At 39.4% G+C, this 26,658-nt stretch overlaps 1 protein-coding gene across 3 annotated transcripts in view; it reads left to right on the top strand.

Moving 5' to 3' along the window:
• shroom2a (shroom family member 2a) overlaps positions 1–26,658 on the top strand; it is a 47,382-nt gene that overhangs the window by 9,359 nt on the left and 11,365 nt on the right. For 2 of the 3 annotated variants that reach the window (XM_088005156.1, XM_088005157.1), the window contains 3 exons: positions 6,872–7,020; positions 19,727–19,849; positions 22,549–24,904. In XM_088005156.1, coding sequence (XP_087861282.1) covers positions 6,872–7,020; positions 19,727–19,849; positions 22,549–24,904 — 2,628 coding nt within the window. Of the gene's footprint in view, positions 1–6,871; positions 7,021–7,672; positions 7,860–19,726; positions 19,850–22,548; positions 24,905–26,658 lie in introns of those variants that run through there. The other variant, XM_088005158.1, reaches the window with a different exon arrangement.

The raw sequence follows: 26,658 nt of genomic DNA, 5'->3' as shown, positions 1-26,658 counted from the left end.
GTGAAAGCTGACATAGTCAGAAACTATACTTTTCATGCAGACATATGCACGCCTTTCACTCTTAAAAGTTCTGGACAAAGTGTTCATCATGACTTTAGATTGAGGGAAAATACTCTTTTACCCCACAGATGATGTTCACAGTATTTATTAAAGGGGAATGTTCTTGTTCTGCTAGTTCAGAAGAACTCTATGCGCTCTTAAAATTATCCCTTTTAAGGACATTATACACTTCAAAAGCTTCCTTGTCTTTTTGTCTATGTAAATTATAGTTCATGTTGGTAACCGTGAGCAAGAACTGCTTCCTGGTAGATATATATTTAGTTTTGTTTTAAAATATCTCTCCCTGAATGTGTTTTTCAGCCTTGATGGTGTACAAACACACTTTTTCTGACCTTCTCTGGTGGGATGACTTACACCTGATGATGTCACAATGAGAGTCTCTTCTTTGAGCCCTTCATCCTGGCTCAGAAGAACCCAGACCAACTTAGAAACTCATAGAAGAAGCCCAGTTGGGCTAATCAATCCTGGTTCTAACAGTCTCAGAATGTTGTAAATTAAAGGGGCAGTTTTATGTAAAATCTACTTTTTTGAGCTTTACATCATGTTATGATGTTATTCTATCATCAGCAACACTGTACTGTTACTTTGATTTTTTTTCATGCATGTTTGAGTTTGACTCCCGCACTCAGCTGATGAAAACACTCAGTACCGCCTATGAGATGTAGTTCCTCCTCAGTGTTGCAGTTTCCAAGCTGGCTGCTTTTATACGCCTTGGAGTGAAAGGCAGTTTTTAGTGTGTAAACATTTTTATTTTTTTGAACCACACATGAGCAGGAAGCTGGTTCAGCAGAGCCGTACCTCAGGCAGGGAAACGCCAAGAAGCAGAAATGGATTTTAATGACGGGCAGAACTGGAACCAAATCACCCCCAGTGTTCACCGTCATGTTTACCTTTCAAAATATAAATCGTTTTATAGCAATGTAAAACAGTTACCATTTTTATTATGTAAAGCTTCTTACCAGAGTTGGACTTTTTAAATTAATTTTTAAAAAATCAACTGGATGATGGAGAATGACTTTTGCATTCATTATTAAAAGTGTAGTTCTTTTTGATAATGAATGAAAGCTCATCTTAAGACTTCAATGAATTTTATTTTTTATTTAACCTTTATATAACCAGGTTAGTCTCTTTGAGATCAAAGATCTCTTTTATAAGGGAAACCTGTGCATGACAGCAGCAGCATAGTTACAATAAAAACAAACTGCATTGACATTTGCTCACAGAAACACTCACACACCGACCAAGCAGACTGGAATCCCCATATTTTTTTAAAGTCCTTCAGTGTAACATTTGAGACATGGATCCCGAAACATTGTCTTCTAGACTTCTAGGCGTTTTCTCAGAATACAGAAAGGATTAACAGAGTGAAGGTGTGCGCTGCAATTGATACAAACTTATTTGTTTGTGTCAGAGTTTGACTGTGACTAACCCAAATCCCTGTTGGGAAGACGAGAAGAGGAAAAATTTTATCTCGTTTTAATTGGTTCTTTCCAGAACTTACAAACCAAATGTTAACCTCAGAGTTGTGAGAACATATTTATGGAGATTTTTTGGTCTTTGAGGTCTTTATGGCCAAGGACATAAATATTTTCCTGCGCCATCTTATCAACCAAATGCATTAGCCAGATTACATAATTTTTTTTACAACAGGTTGGACAAAATGATCTCTGGCGATGTTTGATAATTAAATTTATTAGAGTCCTATTTTATTAACACTTCATTAATACTCTTTTGCAATGCATTTTGTGCATCTGGACTGCTGTCTATGTAGTGTTTTTTACATTCAGCTTTGATTTTGTCAGCTGAACCACTAATGGATTCATAATGGAGTAATGGTGGAGTTATTAAGCCTTGCTCTGATCACTTCACCTGTATCAGTGATTATTTGTTTGGATGTTCAATCTTATCTGATTAATTCATTTAAAATAAAAAACCATTAATGAATTGAAACAATACACCGTTACATGTTGTTTTATATCTCAAAATGTAGCTAAATCTGTAAGTTTAAGTAATTGATATAGTTCCTGTTTAAATTTGGGATTTTAAACAGTGACATTTTCCTTGGAACCAGGAAGTTTAATTTATTTAATTACACTTTATTCTGTTAAGAAGAAATGCTGAGAGCTTACCACAGCGCAGATACTGGTTTTTCCATCACTTACTTTGGATTACAAAATACTTCCAAGTCATTGTAAGCTTTGTTTCTACATGAACAAAGGATCAAGTGATGGTGTAATACGCAGTAAGAAGTCATTCTAGTGACAAACCCGCAGAGAATTATCAGCATGCATTGTTTCATTGCTCCCAGCCTTTTTGTTGCAACCCAGTGTGGGTGTCTGTGAGAGAGTTTAAGACGCTACTTCAAGTAAGCAATGGGCAGAGGAGAACAGAAAAGTCTTTGTATTTAGCATTTCCTTCTTAAAACTTGTTTGTCAAAGTATTTCCGTAGGATGTTTAAAGGAAAATCTCATTTACTTCTACATCTACCCTCCACTCCACCTCATTTGGGTCGTTGCTGAGGTATTCTTCTAAGAAATGGGACACTCCTTCGGGAAGCTCACTCGTAACCTTTCGTCTCTAATTCCTCATTGTGTTCAGATACAACGTAGGGTACCTGAATGCGCCATGTAAACAGTTAATGGTTGTTGTCAAAGAACAACCACTACCAACATGATGCATCCACATTAGGCCTGTCAGGATAACAAAATTTGCTGGACGACAAATGGTCTCAGTAATTATTACTAGAAAAGATTATGTTGTTTTGAGACTGCTTTAAAGTAATGCATTGATAATGGCGCACAATAATGCAAGTTTGCCCTTTCAAAGACCAATAAACTTTCATTTTGTAAAGAACACTTGGTACTGGGAGACATTTTAAATATTAAAAGTCAAACACAACAACTACAAGCAACAAATAAGATGGAAATAAGTACCACACACAACCAAAACCATAAACAAAATGGATCATGATGCCTCTGAAAAAATATTATTCATCAAACTCCTGTTAGTTTATCATACAATTAATTGATTTATCGCATCAGACTTAGTATGGATGTGTCAAATACAACAGTGTTTTTGTTTCTAACTATATATTTTTTTTCTTATCAGAGTTTACGTAAAATATAGGTATGCATTTTATTTTTGTGCCTCACTGACCTTCAACATTTTTAGAAGACTACAAAATCATCTTTATAGTAGCTATTTATGCCAATAAAGTGTTTTTTTTTCTTTTTGTTTTTTTCCTTGCATTTCAGTACATTTGTGAGTACATTTGTAATCTTTTAAAGAAAATGTTAGAAAAGCTCTTTCCCGTCGCCCACACACACAACCTCAGGTCACAGGATGTCAAAGAATCAAATGGGACTTAGTCAAAGTGTTGTGTATTATTCCTTTTTTTAAAAAAAACATTGTATTCGGATTATCTATTATCATTCTTTAATCTTACTTTCAAGCAAAGATCAACTTTGAAAAGGAAGGTCAGATTTACTTCTTAAATAGCCGTGCAAATGCAACACGTAATTATTGACTGTCAAGTTAGTGTAACAATTCACTTGAAAGAGCTTAATATCCGCCTTACAGCTTTATATACACAATGCTTATGAACTAATACAAACCTAACGTCTGAAAGGTTGCTTTTAGGTGATAACCTATAATGTCAGTCAGCTTAGTGACGTGTCGGCTTGCTGCCCAGGACATCTGTCAGCAGAAATGACACATTCCTCACCCTCAGTGGCACCACATCCTTCCCTTCATGACACAAGGCAACTCCTTTTTGAGGATACGGTTTAGGATACAGCTGCTTTTGGACTGATTACAGCCTGGAGGAAGACGGACAACAAGGGAAACGCTCAGGCCTGTCAGGAGTCCGGAGGAGTGAAAACTGTTTAGAGAAGCAGACACTCTCCAGTTTTAACATTGAATGAACCTGAGCTTCATGTTTTCTTTGAAGAAGCTCCTGCTATTATTTAAAGTGTCTTCTTCCCATTGAGTAATGCGTCCTGTAAAAAGAACAGATTAACATGAAGCTCTGGGAATGTTGCTGAGTCTTTTGTGCACACAATACAGTTTCTAGAAGACACTTTGTAATGCATTATTGATATGGCATGATCTTGACTTGAACATAAATCAGGGCTGTCCGTTTCACACTTGTTGAGCTAAAAACTAATATTTATTGTGCCACTTTGCTTTGTCTGCACTGTTGTATTAAACACAACCTCCATCTACTGCACTGACACAAGGAATACTCTTACATTTTTTGGAAAAGCTGTGCCACAAAATATAATTCTGTACAGGGCAGCAAAACTTCCCATATTCTCAAGTCCAAAACTTGACAGGTGTGTGTCTAACCTAACCATAAATGTGTCAGTTGCTCTGTTATTGTAAGCTGCAGTCTTACAATAAGCACAGTTGTAGCTACAAAAATCTGAATGATCCAGGAGGAAGAAAAACTTTTGGTCAGTTCTATTGATTTGATTTTATCAGGACAATAATACACACAAAAATAGGAAGCAGTTTAAATCCTACATCAAAATTTATGGGAGTGCTTAGTCTTAATGCATTGAACTTTTCAGCATTTAACATGCTAATGATGAATCAGAGCTGATTGAAGGGAAAACTGGCCAAATCCACCATTTGGCCAGTCAATGCAGCTCTAGTTCTACTATTGGTTTTCTGGAAAGACACTTCCTTGTAAAAAATAAAATGTAGGTGACGAGATAAGGAGACAAAATAGTGAAAGTAAAATAACTGCTATCTTTTTAGACAACTAAAGGCTCTCCCTTACTAAATGAGTTGTTGTTGGCATTTAAATGTGGACAAATGCATTTGTGATGGTTATATTTCCTGTCTTTTTCACATAGTTAGCCATTTTTAGACTAAACTTTCATGAATCCTAAACAGATGAGACTACTTTTGCTTTGAGTGACAGATTTGGATCACCAGATGCCCCCCCGCCCCCCCCAAAAAAAAAAAATTATGAAAACATTTATTCTTTAAGCAACTTTCCTACTTTGCCTCTTCACTGATATCTTAAGCTTTACTTTGATTATGTCCTCTGCTTTACTGAAATGTATCTCACGGCTTTGTTGAACAGGAATAGTTTTCCATCTTGAGTAATCCCAGGTGTTTTGTATCCGTTTTCAGCATTGTAACTATGTGAATGTATCAGGCTGTTTCTCCACAAAATCCACTACCATATCAGGACGAGCTCAGGAATCTTGCCAGCCAGCATGAAAACCGTTTGTCCAACCTCGCTTACCGCTCCCTTATAGAAAAATGAAAAGAACCATGGTTTGATCTTGGCTGCTGGAGGGTTGTTTTTTTTTCAGTGAGGGTAAAGGCCCAATAAGATATGAGAGTTGGTAAATCTACACATACTTCTCTGTTTGAGTCACAGCACCCTGCTACAGGTTGAGAGAAAAACTGATAATCAGCTGCAGAGCTGAGCTTTTTGTGTGCTAATGTGCCAGCTGCCAGGCAACGTCTCACGGCCTTTCTTTCCACGCTGAGCAGTTTTTTTTTTTCCTTGTCTCAGATCAGGCTTTCTGCGTCAGTGTGAGGACAGCGATGACCTTAACGATCAGTACTTATGACGCTTCAGAAATACCAGGCTGTAGCTGCCGTCAGCTTTAAGATGTTCTATCTCGGTTTGTTCAACCTTTGTGTCAGCATGTCCTCTGAGATATTCCAGCAGCAGACGTTGTGAGTCCAGTGTGCTGTGCGCTCTTCACTGTACATCCTCTTTTGTTATTTCAGGTGTCTGCCTTCAAACAAACACAACGCTGTTTGTTTTTTCATTATGCCACAGGTTTGAAGTGCAGCTTTTTGAAGCATTTCGCTGCCTTTGATTCTGGTCCTTAGAAGCTCGCACGCCTGCTGCTTATTTTGGGAAACAGCATATTTTGTCTGTTGTTCATCCATAATATGGAAACACAATTAAAATCACAAGTGAATAAGTTTGTTCACACAGTCAGTCATTAAAAAACACGCCATCATCCTCCTACCACTTCCTGTTGTCGTCTTTCTTTTCCGCCAGTAGTAACATCCAGTTGTTGATCACATGACTTTTGTGACCCGAAAAAGTGTTTCCATCGCAGTTTAGAGAAATTAACCATTTTCTGTCCACCCAAAACACCACCTCATACTAGCAACAAAACATCCATCCATCCATCCGTTTTCTGTACACCCTTGTCCCTTTGTGGGGTTGGGAGGTGCTGGTGCCTCTCCAGCTAACGTTCCAGGCGAGAGGCGGGGTCACCTGGACAGGTCGCCAGTCTGTCGCAGGGCAACAAAACATTTTATCGGAAAACATGGATTCTTTGAAATTACCGTGTTGCTATTAAGCAAATTTATTTTCGTAATTCCAGTTTGCACTATTATTTGGTCAATAGAAACAAAGCTATTGTCACTTTTACCATCGTCACAAAAGGACCGCTAAACATCTTAATAAAACTTGTATCGCCAACCCATACATCCCACATATACACAATTTTTCTTACTTTATACCACAGGTGTCAAACTCCAGTCCTCGAGGGCTGGTGTCCTGCAACTTCTAGATGTGCCTCTGCTGCACCACACCTGAATAGAGTAATTAGGTCATTAGCAGGACTCTGGTGAACTTACCTACACAAGGAGGAGGTAATTAAGCCATTTCATTCCAGTGTTTTGTACCTGAGGTACATCTAAAAACTGCAGGACAGTGGCCCTTGAGGACTGGAATTTGACACCCCTGCTTTATACTGATATATTTCAAATCATTGAGTCCCAGTGTTGTCGATTTATGTTTAGGTGCATTTTTATGTTTTTGTTCCAGGTGGAGGAAGGCAGCAAGGCAGCAGCTGTGAGTCTGCAGGTGGGAGACGAGCTCGTCAACATCAACGAGGTTCCCCTGAGTGGCTACAGACAGGAGGCGATCTGCCTTGTCAAAGGCTCCCACAAGACCCTCAGTCTAGTAGTGAAAAGGTAGGTGCTTGGCCTCCTCCTGGATCTGCTGCCGTCACCATCTAATAAGCATAAAAGTTCACCATGGCAACAGCTCCAAACACACCTAGGCGACGGAGAAGCAGAGATCCCGAGCCCAGCAGCTCCCCGTCTGTAATTCAGTCTGTTCGTTCTGGGATCCGCTTCACAGAGCTCATGTTAGCTGGATGTTCCTGTTTAGCCAGGCTTGCTCTCAACTCTGCTTCCTGGTTTGCGGCAGAGTTTAAAAGAAGAAAGAGTGGGTGACATCATGACTGTCCCACGCAGGCAGGTGTTGGGACACACAAGGGGAAGTCATTTATTATGTGACTGTGAGATTTTTTTAAAAGTTTTTTTTAAGTTCAGCACACCCTGTCAGTTGGTTTTGTGCTCTGTGTGATCAAGCAATACAGGTTTGTATAGTTTGTCTGACACCAGTATCTTAACTAAACGCCTCGCTTGTTTTGCCCAGAAATATTCTAATCCCATACAGAATAGTAAGCCACTATTGTCACTAGAAGACACTTCTCATAGTGTACTGATCCTTGTGTAATTCTTTAGGTTTGATATGTGGGTTAAACTGATGAATCATTTGTCAACAGAGCAGCCATCTTACTATTGGCCTTGTGTGTGTGTGAAACAGTGGTGGCTTTGTCTGTCATTGCCATCCGCATTTCTTTTTGCATTCTATCATATCATAGCGTAATCTCTGAACAAATTCACTCGTACAAGGAAGTCCACTCACCATTTGTCTCTGCAAGGACAAAGCTCGGATTCTCATCTCACTTATTGTTATAGTCTTGAGAGATACGTTGTTTGTAGGATCTGGAAACAAGTATGAGGTATTGTGTATTTCCATCTCTGGTCCTTTATGTTTTAAGAAACACAGTCTAAATTTAACTAAAGAAGGCTTTTAGATTTGCCAGATTGTCTGTAACATGACATTTTAGTTTTAGAAAGTATTTTTAAACCATTTTTAGTTGAGATACACTGATTTTGCCGTCTCTTGCCGATGTCAGATTACGTTTTTTTTAATTGTCCCACCTGACAATTCTGTCAGATTCTAGTTTTTGATTCTAAAGACTATCACTAACCTTTCATCTGATTTTTATTAAACTCAGAGTGCATCTAACTACAGGTGATCTGCTGAAGTGTTTTTCAGACTGAGTACTGTGGGAGTTCTTAGCTTTGATATATTGAATCCAAAGGGAAAAGAAATCAACTTTTTCAGTGTTTGACCTTCAAATCAGAGCAGATAAAGAGAAATTATTTGATTCTAACTACTGAACAACTGAGTCATATGTGTTTGTAGGCAAGAAGATTAGATTATTCTGATTTGGTAATGATGATAATAATAATAACAATACAATGTAATTATAAAACCCTCCTAAATTTGAAAGAAATCTCAAAGTGCCGCATTAAAGGTAAAATGAGACACAATAAGAATCAAACAAAAAATAAAATAGTAATAGTTCTGTTGGTAACCTTTGCTGAATAGAAATGTTCTTTGAAACAGTCTTAAGTCTTCAATGGCTCTCTGGCGAGGGTGTTTCAGAGCCGTGGGGCAGCGACAGCAAATGCTCGGTCATCCAACATGTGAACTTTAGTCCCGGTTGGTAGAGATGGTGAGTGTTTGTGTAACGGATCCCAATGAGAAGGATATTATGGTTGTCTAAAGCAGCTGAGGTCCAGGAGGATGAGGAGCGATGGAGAGCTCTGCTAGCAGGTTGTTGGTGACTCTGATCGGAGCCGTTTCTGTACAAAGAGAAGACCAGAAATCAGACTGAAATTTTACAAATGGATTGACTTGCTTGAGTTGGTCCTTAAAAACTTTTTCAGAACTCTTTACAGCACAGGTCTTGGAGGGCCACTGCCCTGCAACTTTTAGCTGTGCCTCTGCTGCACCACACCTGAATACAACAATTAAGTCAGTAGCAAGGCTCTGGAGAACTGATCTACACAAGAAGAACGTAATTAAGTCATTTCATTCCAGTGTTTTGTACCTGTGGCACATCTAAAAACTGCAGGACAGCGGCCCTTCAGGACTGGAGTTCGGCTTTACAGAAAGAATTGGAAATGGGATTTGTCACATCAGACAGGAATTTGAGATTGTTAGCTCCATGGAGATAAAAATCCATACAGAAAGTTAACAGATTTAATCTGTTTCAATTACCTGCATTTCTGTCGACAGAGATCACAGCTGCATGTCTTAGAATGAAAACATAGATTTTGCAAAAAGATAGACAGTCTATGTGAAACCGAGTAGCTCCCCATACGGGCGGACCTTTAGAGAAGTCTCACTATTTTGGTAGTCTAAAATATTCAAGTAGATTGCAGGAAAATAAAGATATATTAAAGAAAGGTATTGGTATTTTAGTACTTTGTACTGACTCTGATGGGTTATGCTCCATGAAACTCTTCTAAAGTGGCATTAATCCCCTTTTCTTGGAGGAATGTTGCATAATCCCACATCAGCTTTTGAAAGGTATGGCTACTAAAGTTTTAGCTCAGGGTGGTTTGAGTAAATGTTCTGTCTGGCTCTACCAGGGGTCTCAGTCAAGGAATTATTTTTACTCCCGGTGTTACCAAGAAATCTTGGTTAATGACTTTCTAGACAGCAGAGGAATCTCGGTTTTCACATGATTTTTTTCCTGACACATTTTTCTTTTGAACCTGTGGGAGGAAATGGATTACCTTCACAATACATTAAGCTGCTGAAAAGCAGAAGGCATGAGTGGGGGATTCTGGATATTTTACTTTAATATGCTTGTAATTCGTAATGGAGTGAGACATTACCTTTCAAGGACAAGTCTTAATCATATTGTGTTTAGCAGTCTCTGAATCCCACAGGCCTCTCCGTTTGCTCGGATTGTCTGTGTTGAGGAATTCCTTTGTTCGACTCGTCTCAAATAGCATCTCGAGTCAGTCATTTCCCAAGGCCATAATAACAAGTCTGGGTCACATTTAGAATACTGCGAAGTGATAGTGGGTCATTACTGAACCTCAAAGCTTCACTTCATGTCCAATTTCTCCTACTTGTCATTCAGCTGTGGTCTGCTTGTTTGCTTGTTGATGTTTGGAAATGTTCTGTCCTCTGGCGTTCACATCGCTACCTGTAGTTTGGTTGGAGCCCATGATGTTTTCTTTTGCTCTCCACCTCTGCCTGTGCACGTCAAATGTTATTTGTTAAACACCTCCCCATTCAGCTGAAGGATAATGTTGGATGGTTATCAGAAAGCTGTCAGAACCTGCCCCTGTGTACAGGTGTGGTTTCTCTACACATAGCATAAGGGCGGAGCTCAGTTTCCACACTCATGCTTTTTGCACATGGTGACTCATGCGCGGTGGTTGGTGCAATGTCATTTTTGCGAGGGGACGGGCAGAACTTGTCACACGTCACATAGAGATCAGATAGGTGTGGCTGTATGTGGGAAAGCATCTCACTCTCCCGAATGCCTTTTTGAAACTGCTTTGATCTTTTTGCTGTGTGAAGTTAAGTATCATTTTATAGGGCCTTGTGAGCGTAATGATACCTCTTGGACCTTTTCACATTTACACATTTACCTTTACAGTCACGAACATTGAGCTGTTTTATCATGATTTTTATGTGATCAACACAAACCAGAATATAGCTGTGAAGTGGAAGTAAGATAATAATTTTTAAAGTTTTACAAAATACATTCTGTGTGGCATTCATGTTTAGACAAAATGAGCCAAAAAGAGAGATTTAACCAACTCTGAAGAGTAAAAAAAAATACCAAAAATCTCTGAGGGATGGAGTACTCGGGGCATGATTACAGAGCCATCAAGTGTTTTGTTGCAAATAGTCAACAGGTTCGCTAAGAAAAAAAAAAGACACAAACGGACTGCCAAGGATGTGAGAAGAATCAAGCTACCATTAACCTGTTATCTTCCAGCTCTGTCATATTCCAGAACTGCAACGTTCAGAGACATGGAAAACTAGATCAAAACTATATACCCTATAAAACTATATAGTTAGATTTACAGTCCATGATTATTCCAAGATTCCTACCTTGGTGTTTACCTTGGAGGGAATGGGCAATGACTTAAATCCTAAAATATTCAAAACTAAAGCTGTTTTGAATGTTTTATTTACATTCCACTTCACAATTATGTACCTCTACGCTTTGTCACATATATCCCATTTGAAGCTTTTGCTTGTAAATTGAGAAATTCAAGAAATGTTAATATTTCTGCAAGGCAATGTGGATATACTACTTTTAAATCAATTTGATTAAAGGTATTTAGCATAAACATGAAATATGAATAGCTTGATTGTACTGCACAATTTAAGGCGTATTGTCAGAATACACTTGAATTATCCTGTTGGATTTGGAGGGAATTGTTTACTGTTGTTCTAGTTAAGACTAGCTATTGAGAGCTAAAAACTTGCAGAACTAGTATCCGTAATTTAACCTACAATGTTATCTAAACCTGATAATTATTTTTACTTCAGTAGACCTTATAAAACAGTGACATTTCCTTTTCCTATGGTCGCTAAACTCAGACAGTTTATATTCTGTGGCAATGCTTAGGGCTGAAACGATTCCTCGAATGATTCGAGTACCTCGATTACTAAAATTCCTCGAGGAAAATTTACCTGCCTCGAAGCTTCGTTAATTTATGTTTTATTAGTTAGCGCACCGTGTTCCGGCCGGGACTTCATTTGCATTGCGCGGAGCTCTCACTTCCGCCTCTGAGTTGTTGACAAAAGCTAAGTCTCAGCAGCATAAAGTCCAATCTTCAAGATTGGCCCGTGGGGATTTTATTGATTGATGATAATGCCCGACTTTTTATCGTTTTTTGGGGAACCAATAAGCATCCTTGAATGCCTGGAGTACGGCAGCATTTCTCCTCCGGGGCTGCTGGTTGAAAGCGAACGGCGGGAAGAGCGCTGAGGTGAGCGGATAGCCTGAACAGGGCGGGCGGCTGAGTAGCTGATGCTTACCGTGTAAATGTAGCTTTACCGACGAACCGCACAATAAATTTCATATCCCGGTCTGAAGAAACGGGTGGCGGAGCGCATCGTACATGGCTGGTAGATGAGTTTCTGAGTGTGACCAGTGAAGGTGTCGTAAATATCCCGTATTGCTCCCCCCCGTGTTCGTCCCCCGGTCTAACGGTTCGTCAGTCCGCTGGTCTATTTCCTCCCCTCCACCCCATCTTACGTTCGTTCATTCGCCCTCTCCTCCCACTCCAGGCGGCATTTCCCGTATTTTCAAACCCAAAGCGTGACAGGTTAGGTGGCAAGGTGAGTTTAATTAATCTATTAAACTCACTGAAGATGAATACATAAACTAAAAGCTGGATTGTAGACATTTTTTATAAGCATATTTGTGAGCCTGCCTCTTTGTTATTAAATTCAATATAATTTCAGATTTTTCTATAACTTTTCTTCTGGTTAACTTAGAAAGTGAGCTATTATTGTTACAGGTTAGTTTTCTAAACTACAAAAAAAGCAACTGTTATGGATGCTCAAATATGAAAAATTGGACTGATATTGATATCTGATAGTAACACCGGTATTATGCCAGATTTACCAATATTTCATTTTATAATTTTTTTTCCGATTACTCGATTAATCGTAAGAATAATCGATAGATTACTCGATTACTAAAATATTCGTTTACAACAGCCCTAGCAATGCTACACACCCTTAACCTCATAAGACATTTACTGCTGCATGAATGATTAAACTTCACACTCCTGTGGCATTGTGTTTCCCCCTTCTGGAATCAGCACAAAAGTACCAGAGTGACTTCTATGTTTCACCATTTTTCTGCTGCTGGCACAATCATCTGCTGCTGCAAAGTTCTGTTTTAATGTTGTTGTCCTTGTAGCAACAAAATAAACATTCATACACATCGAGTGGCTGTTTTAGATTAACGAAAGCTTCAGCATTTCAGAGCAAAATCCAGTTATAGCAGGAAAAGATTACAGGGGTATGTTACAGTGTAAGCACTCAGTAGGGGTTCTGGGCAGTGGCTTACATTTAGCAAGCCTTATTTTTCTAATTAAGCCTACGCAATACGTTTTGGAATGCAGATAACTAAATTCCTTTTAAGTAGATTTCTTAAAATTGTTTGTATCTCAACATAACAAATTATAGTTTACAGACTAAAGCTTTTGTTTTTGTAGTTTCTAGTCTTGCCTTTAGGGAAACTTTGACGGTCTAGTAATATTGGCTGCATTCAACTTGGCAATGTACTGTTTTACTTTGTACATGAAACCATACAGAGTCTTTAAGGTAGAATTATAAATTATACAGATTTTTTTCCTCATGAATTTTCACAGAATCCAATAGATTTATGAGCGATTTACCAAAGTTGTGGGAGATTTTTGTTCACTGGTTTTTATCATTCTTTGATCAACCAATGCTGATTTTATTCAGTCTTGATTCCTCTTTTAACCAATGTATAATGATATACATTAATATAGTTCAGAACATTTCCCTATCCTGCTGTTTTGATCTGGCTTTAGTTATTTATGATGGTAGTACGCACGACTCTTGACTATAGCATTACCGTTTAACCCTCTTAGCATCACCAAAACAACAGTCCCCATGTGTATTCTCCCTCTCCTTCATTATCATCTCCCTGATAATGAAATGGCTAACTAGTTTGAAGCTTACCCTCAGTCACAGCTTCGACCTGGAAGAGTGTTGTAACGGTGAGTTTGGGAATGGTGCACAGATTAGAAAAGGGCTGGAATTTGAAATGCTGCGTGTTATGAGGTGTGAGTATGTGTGTCCAATATTCTCATACTGTTTCAGAAACTGTAATGTTTGGACTAGTTATGTCGAGTAATTATGTAGGTGATGAACTCTGTGTTGTTGCAGAGTTGTCTATGATTTATTTTTTGCCATCTTCAGCCATGTTTTTGACTCATGCTTCATGTGTAACATTAGAAATGTTCTGTCAACAGGTAACACCTATAAAAGAGTCTTAATGGGGAACATAGCCCTCCGGGATCCAGAATCAGAGCCAAGTCCTGGCTGACTTCGCATATAAATATTTCACACCTTTTTGCCATTTTGACAGTTTTGTGAGGGTTGCTCACACTAATTATTTTATTTTAGGTCCACTCCTAAGCTCTAAATAATTACTTGTTGATGAATTTATGCCCATTGTCAGACACACAAAAGAATCCAATAAAATTTGAGGTGGCATTTAACACTCGTGTAATGATACAGCTGGAAGCTTCGACCTCAGTCTGAAGGCTTCCAGGTGTTTCTGGGCCATGGGTCAGCACAGACAGCTCGTGACTCGGCAGCTGGTATGCCACTCAGCCCAGGAATGTGCCGATCATTGCATGGTGCTCACAGTTCACCTCTCTCACCTACACCATGACTGGTCTGATTGTGGGGTTAGCTGAAGAAAGGCCTTTGTGAGCCTCCTCAGGGAGCAAATGAGACCCAGCAGCTCACCTGCAAAGTGCAGGTTTGGCAGTTTGAACTTTAGCTTTTTTTTTTTCTTTTTCTTTTTTTTTCTTCCTGCCGTCCAATACTGTACATGATGCTGCACTTTCCTCCGTCACTGCCATGCTTTTCAAGCTGGCTGATAATTACCAGCTGTCTATCATTTTTCTTGACAGCATTCCCCTTTTCAGCTGAAACTAATAGGTTTAGGAGTGAAAATATGTGAAGGTTTAGAGTCTGACTTTCCGTAACATCTCAGGGGACACAGTACAAGCAATGTTTCTAGATGGATTGCCTTTAGTTATTTTCTTACTTCACAGTATTGAAACATAATGTTATTGAAGTTATTGAAGAAAAATGCTTACAATAGGTTTTTGTGAACTTTAGTGCCTTTTATGTCAGCATTAGGTTGCAGTATGTCTGCACTAATCTGCATCCCATAATTATTATTTTTTTTTGTCCATTAGAAAACAAAAACTGTGAACTGGAATGTTTTCCACTTTAAGAAGACAAGAAGATAAAAACATGGGAACATTTTTAATTTCTTTGAAAAACTGTTGTGTTTTGTAATTTCTTATATAGTTATAAAGGAATATAAATTAAGAATTCTGAATAAATATTTACCTATTCAGCATGAGCACTTGAGGAGTGTTTTCCTGTTATTGGTCAGGTTTAATTTGCACAAAAATGCAAACAAATCTCTAAACAATGATCCAAGCATTTTTATTTGAAACTGAAAAGCAACAATTATTCCTTCTGCTTTTGGAATAATGTTGCATTGATTAAGGAGATATAGAAAATGGAAGGTTATCTTTAACCTTTTAGAATGTTAATCAATTTTGAACTTAAGGAAAAAAATGATTTTGAATAAATAATCTGATATATTGGTCGGATTATCTTCAAGAATAGTCATCCTGCAATCAGCTCCAGTCGCCATTTTTAGCTTACTAGCTGTATTTTTAAATGGTATTGAGATTCTTTATTTTTCAGATCCTGACTGTTTTTAATGACCAAAAATATCCAAACAACATTTTTCATCCTGCTGACCAGCAGTATGCAGCAACATGTGGCAACTGTTACTCTGTTCATAAGATTTCAAACAGTTAAAAATATGTGTCCAATTTTATTGTGGTTGCCGCACCATAATTGGTTTACTTGAAACTGTGTTCTTAGATTGAAAAGTTGAATTTGATCATATCTACAATTACCAGTCAATACTTTTTGATATTGATTTGTGTTCACCAAGCAGAGGTAACAACCCCTGATGGTCAGCAGCTCCGCTCTTTACCGGATACTTTCAGGAAACCAAGCGCTCTCACACACTATAGATAAAGCTGTTGCCATGGTAATTGTTGAAATGCATGTGTGCCTCACAACAGGGGTGATGGCAAGACAAGAGTCCAGCTTTTCATCCCCCAATTAGCATATTAGCCCCTTAGAGCCAATGAGACGACGCAAGGAAGGGGGAATACTCACAGGGGACTGGCTATGACAATGGCCCTCCTCCCTTTAGTGCACTTTTCTACCCCCTCTCTGGGGGAAAAAAGCCCCTGAAGAAAACCTCCCATAAGTTGTATCTACTTCTGCCAGGAAAACTTGGTTTTACTTTCAGTGTTGCCCATTTCAGGTTGAAATGTCTAAGTTGTCAGACAATGTGAGTTTGTAGGTAATGTTGGTGCTCAGAAGTCAGTCCTTTTTATCTTTGTCTGTCTTTGAAGTACTGGGACCATTATGCCTGACCAGCACATGGATGCAGCTGGTCCCACTTTACAACTCAAACTAAATTCCACTTTGATATTAGTGGACTGCTTTTAGGATTTACATTTGTTGTGGTTGTTGTTGTTTCTGTTCATCCACGTTTGGTGAGTCTGACTTCATCATTTATTTATTCATTTATTTTTACATTTTAACATTAAATAGTTGAAGTCTATCTCTTTTGATGCTGATGTTTTATGCTGCCTATTTATACATCAATGAATAATTGTGGATAACGGGGCCTTCTTTGGTTTCCTTTGACCCTAATACTTTGTTATTGTTGTAAGAACCTTTTGTTTTACCTCTCGGTCTGAGGCCATCAGTCATTTAGGTTAAGCCGTGATCAGTAAGAATTAACATTTTAAAACATAAAGACAAATTAAACTTTAAAGGATTGCACATAAAACAAATGATAAATGTTTTTGGACTTTTTTTGTTGTATTATGTGATTTTTATTTTTTCTTGACTGCTCAGTCGAGCGTACGCTCGGTGTTCAGTCGGACTTCAAACTGGTCACTCAGAAAGCAGTGACCAGTTTCTTCCCCTGCCCCCCACTGCAGCCATCCAATTCACTTTCCTGACATATCTGTGCTTGCCCAGCTGTAGCCCTGACGATAGGCCTAATAAAACCAGGTTCATTTGCATACCAATGGCATGCGCCATGTGTGGTTAGCTGCCCCAGAAACAGGCCTGCGACGACACAAGGACGACTTGGCCTCCATGTTGGCTTGTCTTTGTCTTCTAAATAGGCCTTATCTCTAATCCTCAATTCATTTTAGGGAACTGACCCACTTTACAGAGGCTTTAATCTGTCTGTCTGAAAAAAAGATCATAGGGTGTCAAAACTGTATTAATTTGATCCAAAAGCAAGAGTCGTGTCTCCAAGAGAAACAAGCTGTTGGTTTTGGACATTTCCTCATTACTTCAGTGAAGCAGCAGGTCCTGCTAACCTCACTTTTATGAGCAAATCTTCTCTTCAGTGAAAACCAAGGCAAGAAAACCTTTGTCTACACATCTGCACTATTACATTAGTAATGTTTTATATACATTCAGCAGATTTGTTGGCTGAATATACTTGAGATAACGCCATTATAGAAATTGGAGCCTGATGCCCAGTAAAAGAATTAAAATGTTTTTGATACCGATTATTATCCTTTTGGTTAACAGTTCACCATTTGTCCACCACAAACTACTGCCTCTGTGGCTGCCAAACTGTGTCAGTTTTGAGCTCGAGTGGGGGCAGAAAAGATGCCTGGCATGCAGACGACAGCTTGAATAAAGCGGTGAAGTGGCTGATCTGATTGTGAGCGAGATTCTCCTCTCTAAGCCCCCCTGACTCATGCTGGGCCTGTGTTCCCCCAGGGACCATATGGCCGTCTGATTATAGCTCACCTCAGCTTCACCCTCCTCTGACGATGAGAGATGGTTGCTGCAGTTTTGCAGTTGCCTGTAAATTATTCTGTCCGTCTTACCTGGGCTTTCTCATTTGCTCCAGCGTCATGAACTGAACACCGAAGTGTTTTTACCAGAAGGGGGGGCTGTTACATTGAGTACGAGTTAATTACTATTCAGAAATACTGCATGTCCCTTTGAATTACAATCATTTATACTTCAGTATGATATGTCTTTAACCTCTGTTTTGTTGAGTTTGAATGTTCTTTCTGCCAAGTTCATACAGGTTTTCTGTGCGATCTAGAAAAGCATGATATTCCGTCCAACTGTTAAGTTTTGAATAGTTATGGAAACCCAAAAGAAGGAAAAATGTTTGTCTTTTGATGCAATTTTCTCTTTTTCTCAAAGAAAAACAGACAAACTTTTTCACAAAAGCAAGTGGTTGACATTTCCTGTATGTGTTAAGAGGAAAGTTAATATAAACATTGCCTGACCTTCACTTATTCTGTAAATTTAGAGTGTTCTATGAAAACTTAAAAAAGAATAGTTAAGCAGCTATGTGGAATAAATAAAGTTGAATATTAGTAATATATTTACTGCAGTTTTATTTAAGATTCTTAAAGAGATGATTTAGTGAGATTTTCTGTTTTGTTTTTTTATTAACGTGACTTTTGTTTTGTGGCTATGAGCTATTAGTATCTTGTACATATCTGTTAACTCTCTTGGCATCCTTAATAGAAAATAGATTGGAAAGTAGAAATTAAAATGGATTGATTATTCCCAGAGGGTGAACTTAACTAGTCTGAACGGGGACAGCTCCAAAGTTAAGTGGTGAAATTATTTTACTAAATGAACACCATGTTTGATTGAAGAAGCCTTTTCTCTGTGATTAAAACCACAACCCTTTCATGTTCCAAATCATTTGTTTAGTTTTCCTTTTACAGGTGCGCTGTTTATCGCACGCATTTTGCAAAGCATCATCCTATTTTAGTGTTTTATCTTCCTTTAAATGGCTGCAGATGTTAAAGGCAACCAAAAGTATAGCGTCTTAAAACTGAAGCTACGTCCTACCTGTTCAGTGTTCACAAGCATATCAGTATTTCAGGATGTAAAGTGGTTTTTCTGTGTTGTCCTGCTGTTGAGCTCTGTGTGTCTTCCTGCCCTTGCTGCCCAGGAATTTGAAAATGGTGGATATTGTAGCTCAGAAAATGCCCTCAGAGAATGACGTGCATGTGGCGAGAAGCTTTCTTACGAAGATTTTGCGAAGTTCCATGAGGTATGATTCTGTGACTTCACTGTAAAGAAGTAGTGCATATGTCCTGTCCACTCCCCCCCTCATCATGTCTGCCTTGTGAACGTTACCATAGAACTCATTTGCTTAGTAAAGTCCTTTGACATCAGCTTTCTGTCTCTGGCTGATCATCACCTGCATTGTCCTGTGATTCATGTCATTCAATAAAGTTCATTCCATTTGTGCAGCATGCATCTTCATCCAGTTAGACGTAGAATGCGTTTTGTTTGTAATTCTGAGCAAATGTGTTAATTTGTGTTTTGTGTTTGCCTTGTGACATGCTACCTCAGAAAGAACGGCTTTCATGGGTATGTGACTTATGGCTACCTATCATCTGCACAAAGCTTCTGAGAGCTAAAACAAATCTAAAATATGTCACATTTATTCCCACTGTGACTGATGGAGTGAACAAAAAAATGACACATCAATGGTTTAAAGAGTTTGTTTGGATTTGTTTAAAAAGTTGAGTCCTTACAGTGCAACATACCATTTACTTGAAACCTCAGCTCCAACGTCTGGCCTTATAAAATATCCATTTTCAGAGCTCAGACTACTCAGGTTTGCCAAAGACCTGTAGGAGTGTACCATAGTTTAAGACACTAACACACACATCATCTGATACCTCAAAGCAAATGTGTTTTTAATACATACTTGTGTGCTCAATTTAAAAAATGTAAGTCAAACTCATGCTCAGACTTCTCACAACGGTTGCCTTATTTTTGAACCTTTAAGTTTGCTGATAAAGTCGACATGGGCTGGTTTATAGATGGAAAAACAGTGTTCTTCATCAGAGTTGGTCTGTAACCCAGTCTGTGTTTTTGCCCTCTCTGCAGACGGAATGAACCCATAAGCAGGCCTCACTCCTGGCACTCCACCAAGTTCAATGAAAGCCAATCAGAAGCTGGCAGAAGACAGTCCCCGCCCACCACGGTGTGGCACCCCAGATATGATGCAAGGTAACTGGGATTTAGTTGTTTTGCTGCTGATTCTGAGTTTGGGGTGTCTTTTCATTTACAGTACACAATTTTATGATTTTAGTTTTCAGAACTTAGAGCTGATTATTTCTCATGCAATTGTTTTACACCAACAACTACTGCCTCAAACATGTATATTTAGTTTTGAAATGGCATGTTTGTGTATTCTGACGTCCATAGACTTGTGGTAAAAAAATATGACAGTTTCACAGTATATATGTAGATATATATATATATATATATATATATATATATATATATATATATATATATATATATATAGATATATATATAGATATATATATATATATATATATATATATATAGATAGATAGATAGATAGATAGATATAGTATTAAAAAAATATGAATGTAATTCAACTGTTTTTATTTAGAACAGAAACTCAACTGTCATGTATCCTAGTGTTGCTAAAACATTCTAACAAATAGATTATCACAGGTAGAATAGTTTCTTTGAGGGTATTTATTAATCATTATTTTTATTTCGATGCAGACATGCAGTAAAGAACCAAATAAACACCCTCTACATTTTGCGATAGTTTACAAATCCATATTCATTATACATGTTTCAACAGATGATGTTAGCTCAGCTTAGCCTAACAGACACATGCTCTAATAAGGTGGTGATAGTGGTGTGTAATTACAACCAAAAATAACAGCCAACATTGTCTCTGCCAGCAGTGTGCAGAAACAGGACAGGCAACGGTCGAAGTAGCATTAATTAATGCTCCATATCATCCGATAACTCCGGCATATTCTCTAATGGAAATTCCTGTTAAAGTAACTCCAAACAGTTTGAAGGGAAATGTTTGTGTGTTTGAAGTTGTATCTTTGTCAAACCTTAGGTTACTTTGATACCAGTAACTGGATCGTGTCCAGATCTTAATGAGAAAGTAAAATGCAGGGTGTCTGTGCATCCTTAAAAAGTTTAAAAGTTTAAATTTATGTTTTTAAATTAAGGCCTTGAATTCATAAAATATAAGTCTGCCTTAAATATATTAATTACATGTCTTAAATTTTGCCATATATGTAGTTTTCTGTTTCTCTTGGGATTTTTCTGTCAGTCCAAAGTGTGAGTTGTGCACAGACCTTTTCATTGCATTCTGTCATTCAAGACAGTCGGTAATTAGCTGCTAGCTAGCTTTTTAAGTGCAAATTTACCCCCAGCTGGCTACATGGCTCACTTCTGTTGCCAACCCATACAAGGCTAGGTGTATTCTGTGCAAAAAAAAAATTAACTTTGGGACTATGGGGGTAAGGCTACAGAGAGCCATAAGCAGTATGAGAATCACACAGTCACTGCCAAGAACCCCAAGAAATGTAAGTTTTCATTAAGATCTGTTGATTGCAATACAACAGCTCCCCCAACCATCTCCTGTATTTATATATATATTAGGGCTGTTGTAAACGAATATTTTAGTAATCGAGTAATCTATCGATTATTCTTACGATTAATCGAGTAATCGGATAAAAAAAAAATTATAAAATGAAATATTGGTAAATCTGGCATAATACCGGTGTTACTATCAGATATCAATATCAGTCCAATTTTTCATATTTGAGCATCCCTAACAGTTGCTTTTTTGTAGTTTAGAAAACTAACCTGTAACAATAATAGCTCACTTTCTAAGTTAACCAGAAGAAAAGTTATAGAAAAATCTGAAATTATATTGATTTTAATAAAGAGGCAGGCTCACAAATATGCTTATAAAAAATGTCTACAATCCAGCTTTTAGTTTATGTATTCATCTTCAGTGAGTTTAATAGATTAATTAAACTCACCTTGCCACCTAACCTGTCACGCTTTGGGTTTGAAAATACGGGAAATACCGCCTGGAGTGGGAGGAGAGGGCGAATGAACGAACGTAAGATGGGGTGGAGGGGAGGAAATAGACCAGCGGACTGACGAACCGTTAGACCGGGGGACGAACACGGGGGGAAGCAATACGGGATATTTACGACACCTTCACTGGTCACACTCAGAAACTCATCTACCAGCCATGTACGATGCGCTCCGCCACCCGTTTCTTCAGACCGGGAAATGAAATTTATTGTGCGGTTCGTCGGTAAAGCTACATTTACACGGTAAGCATCAGCTACTCAGCCGCCCGCCCTGCTCAGGCTATCCGCTCACCTCAGCGCTCTTCCCGCCGTTCGCTTTCAACCAGCAGCCCCGGAGGAGAAATGCTGCCGTACTCCAGGCATTCCCCCAGTCATTTTAAGGATGCTTATTGGTTCCCCAAAAACGATAAAAAGTCGGGCATTATCATCAATCAATAAAATCCCCACGGGCCAATCTTGAAGATTGGACTTTATGCCGCTGAGACTTAGCTTTTGTCAACAACTCAGAGGCGGAAGTGAGAGCTCCGCGCAACGCAAATGAAGTCCCGGTCGGAACACGGTGCGCTAAATAATAAAACATAAATTAACGAAGCTTCGAGGCAGGTAAATTTTCCTCGAGGAATTTTAGTAATCGAGGTACTCGAATCATTCGAGGAATCGTTTCAGCCCTAATATATATATATATTTTTTTTTTTTGTCTTAAATTTTATTCAATATGGCATGAAAAAGGTCTCAAAAAGTCTTAATTTTGACTTGCTGAAACCTGCACATACCTCGTTATAGGAAAACTCATATGTTGTAACGTTTAATTTCTTGCAGCTCCAGCTCATCAACTACAGATCTCGCCTCTGGCTGGGAGCAGACAAACCTGCGCAGAGTGTCCGACCAGTTCAGCTCTCTTGGCAGCATGGACAGTTTAGAACACTGTCACATGTCGCCTGCTAAGTCAAACAACAGCATGGAGCACCTTGGAGGAGGGAAACGAGACTCTGCCTACAGCTCGTTCTCAACAAGCTCAAGCACTCCAGACTACTCGCTCTCAAAAAGCAACGCTGCCTCGACAGAGAATGTGGCGTATAAGGTCGGTCAGTGGGATGCAAAGCACAGCAATGGCAGAAACAGCCAGAGTCTGGCTGCTGAGGGAGGCAGACAGGATGAAAGACTTGCATATTTTCAGATACCAGGAGTTAACTCGGGCCACGGTGGCCCACAGGTTGAGGATTTGCATGGGTCCCGGCACTCTTCTTCAAGCAGAACCGTCTTTGGACCTGTGTGGAATGTCCCAGAGAAAAAGAAGACTGTTTCAGCCTCTCCACCTCCTCCGCTTCCGCCGGCACGTAGCGATAGCTTTGCTGCAACCAAGGCACACGAGAGAGGGAAGGTTAAAACTCACCCAGAAGGACCTGATTCACACCTGGCCTGTAAGGTTTCTGCTGAAAATTGTACCAGTCACAACATTTCTCCAAAGAATGACAGTGAAAATGTTTATGGTGCATCTGACAAATACAGCCATACCCAATTTAGCTCCAACAAGCAGTATTCCCCCTACAGCGCTGATGTTGGGCAACAACAAGCTCCCCACGCTAGCCAGCTCTTCCATCCAAGACAACATAGTGACAAAAGCACTTTCCATCCTCAACCCTGGTCTGTATCCGTACCAAAGCAACAAAGTGTAGGTGGGTACCACAGCAGCTCGCAGGAACCTCCCACTAATGGTTCTGTTCAACACTCGACCCAGAACCAGAGAAGAAGTCTAAGCAGCTCACTGTCTTCTGCAGCTACTGACCAAACCACAGAGGTCACTGGACCGAGCCGATATTACTGCATCACCACATCCAATCCGCCTAACGCTTCACCGTGGTCTGATGCACCAAATGACCGGAGGAGCGATACCGGTGCAGCTCCACCACAGGCTGGAACGGTCACCAAAGTCAAATATCATCTTCCTCAACAACATCAACACCCCTCTCACAACAAAGACAGCAATGCCTACAGCAAGCACCAAGTGACGACTGTTCCGGAAACTTCTGTACTCCAACACTTCTGTGATGATAGGGAAAGCCATAGAGGACACAGCACACAAATGGCAGACCCTCCGTACGTCAGTAACCTTCCTAGGAGGCATCCTGAGCAAAGACGGTCTCTGCCAGCTCAGCTCAAAGACTCTCACCAAGACATTAGACTTCAAACTCATGTGAGCAACAAGATCTGCCCGCAGACAACTCCCATGCTTCACTCTCTGTCCATGGATACAGAAGGTCAAGAGGAGAAAACCAGTGGCTCAAACTCTGAGGAGTACTTTGAAAGCAACCAGGTAAAACGCAGCGAGCGGTTTGCCACCACACTGAGAAATGAAATCCAGATGAGAAGAGCAAAGCTGCAGAAAAGCAAGAGTGCTGCTGCTCTCCCCGGGGCTCAAGGTGAAGAAGAAGAGCAAAATTCCTGGAAATCTACTGAAATTACCACCCCAGCTTCTGCAGATGTGTCCTTGCAGTCTAACTGCTACAAAGATCATGTAAAGGAAGCTCAAGCCAGGGTGCTTAAGGCGACCTCTTTCAGGAGGAGAGATCTGGAGCCTGTTTTGGCGGACCATGCTGCCACTGAGATCCAGTCTAACTATCCGGCTCGCAAAGATGGAAGCGCTCTGGCAGCGGTCACGGAGTCAGGAACAAATCATTCCCCGGGTCACGTAACTCGCATTGGATCCCGAAAGCGTTTTCCTACAGAAAAGAAGGTCCGGTCGTATTCTGAACCAGACAAAATCTATGAGGTAGGGGTTAGTGAAGTCCCAACTCTTGCTGAAAATGCAAACTCCTCACTAGACCAACAAGAACTCTTAAATGAAACCATGAATCAAGGATTTCCTGATTACATGCTGCCTAAAAGTCAATTGAAGTATCAGGCTTCTAGCTGTGCAACAGAAAACACAAAGAAGGAAATCGAGAGCACTAAGGTTTCTTATTCTCCACCATCCTCCCAAGACAAGCAAAGACTTGGTACATTTGCTGAGTATGAAGCAAGTTGGAAAATACAGAGACAGCATCCAGAGAAAAAAGCCTCTGGACGGTATTATTCGGCCGAGAACATCCTAGATCCAGGACCAGAGGACCAGACCCAGACGACGTGTTTCCATGAGAGATCCAGATCATCGCCCTCAGCAGACGTATACGGCCAGGTAAGTTAGAACGCCTGTGATTTCAGATGTTCATTAGTTGATAAAATCAATTAAGTGAATTCTTGGTTTATGAAGTTTTAATTTTTGGAAAATTTTGATTTTTTTTTTTTTTTTTTTTTTCACTAATCCACTCCTTGAGTTTCCATAGTTCAGAGCACGGGTGTCAAACTCCAGTCCTCAAGGTCCACTGTCCTGCAACTTTTAGATGTGCCTCTGCTGCACAACACCTGAATAGAATAATTAGGTCATTAGCAAGGCTCAGGAGAACTGATCTACACAAGGAGGAGGTAATTAAGCCATTTTATTCCAGTGTTTTGTACCTGTGGCACATCTAAAAACTCCAGGACAGCGGCCCTTGAGTACTGGAGTTTGACACCCCTGGTTCAGAGTGATGTCAGCACGCCCAAAGCCCACCATCTTGTTTGACAAGCGAGTTTTACAACTTCTATTGATTTGGACTTTGAATTCAGGTCAACTCTAGGACAAAATATAAGGGATTTTTATTTATTATTTTTTTTACAATGATAAATTCTTAATATTAGCAGAATAGTCATAATTGTTGGACTGTGAAGTAGTAATTTTATGAAAACTCCAACACAAAAAAGTCCTCCTTAATTACATCTTTATTCGGCTAATATTATGACAAGATTCTCATACCCTGGTCCTCATATTGTGCCATACAATTCACACAAGGTATGATTGGATTAAGTCACTTTTTGAAAATATTTTATACATATGTATATATTTTTCTAATAAAGAAAGTGGAAAAAATGTATCTGATATGGAAAAAATCAGAGATTTTTTATTTAAGCCAGTGTTTCTCAACCCTGGTCCTCACCGCCCCCCTGCTCTGCATGTTTTAGATGTGCCTCTGTTCCAGAACAGCTGATTCAAATGATTGACCATCAAGTGCTGCAGAAGCCTGTTAATCACCCAGAGATACAATTCAGGTGTGAGGCAGAAGGAAAATACCTAAAACATGCAGGACAGGGGGGCGGTGAGGACCAGGGTTGAGAAACACCGATTTAAGCCAGTGTTTCCCAATCCTGGTCCTCAAGGCACACTGACCTGCATGTTTTAGATGTTCCCCTGCTTCAGCACACATGATTTCAATTGTTGGCTGATTAACAGGGTTTTGCTGAATTGCAGTCATCTGAATGGGTTGTGTTGAAGCAGGTGAACATCTAAAACATGCAGGTCAGTGTGTCTTGAGGACCAGGGTTGGGAAACACTGATTTAAGCCATATTGCCCAGCTATCATAAGAACAAAATTGAGTTGTTAATAGAAACACTTACTAGGCAAGTGTTCTTATTAATTGTAGGAACACTTGCCTAGTTAATGCACTTCCTGGATTGGCTGCTTTGCAAACACCATTCAATACCACTGGGTACAGGTATTTCAGCTTCCAAGCTGCATTTTCTTCTGAATACTTTATATATGCTCTCCAGAAAAATTCCATGAATAGGCAAATTTTCTGTGAATAATTTAGTTAACGTTTCACAGAAACATTTATGAATACTCAATCTGTGAATAGGTTTGATTAAAGCATGACAAATTCATCACGCCCTTCTGATTAACTGTAGAGAAAGCACCAGAAGAAATGAGCCAAGTTAAATATTAATATAGATCTGTTTGCAAAGACACACCCTCATACTTGTAAATTACCTTGTAGGCATCAACCTGCTTAGTTTTGTACAGCAGCAAGAAAACCACAAAGCTGCAACATGAGCTGGTTTCAAGACGTTCATTTGAG

Source organism: Poecilia mexicana, unplaced genomic scaffold, assembly GCF_051168715.1.
Source record: "Poecilia mexicana isolate PSO_F unplaced genomic scaffold, ASM5116871v1 scaffold_4, whole genome shotgun sequence".
In the NCBI taxonomy this organism is placed as follows: Eukaryota; Metazoa; Chordata; class Actinopteri; order Cyprinodontiformes; family Poeciliidae; genus Poecilia; species Poecilia mexicana.
Note: the sequence above shows the minus strand (reverse complement) of the source record. Positions and strands in the feature narration are given on the sequence as shown.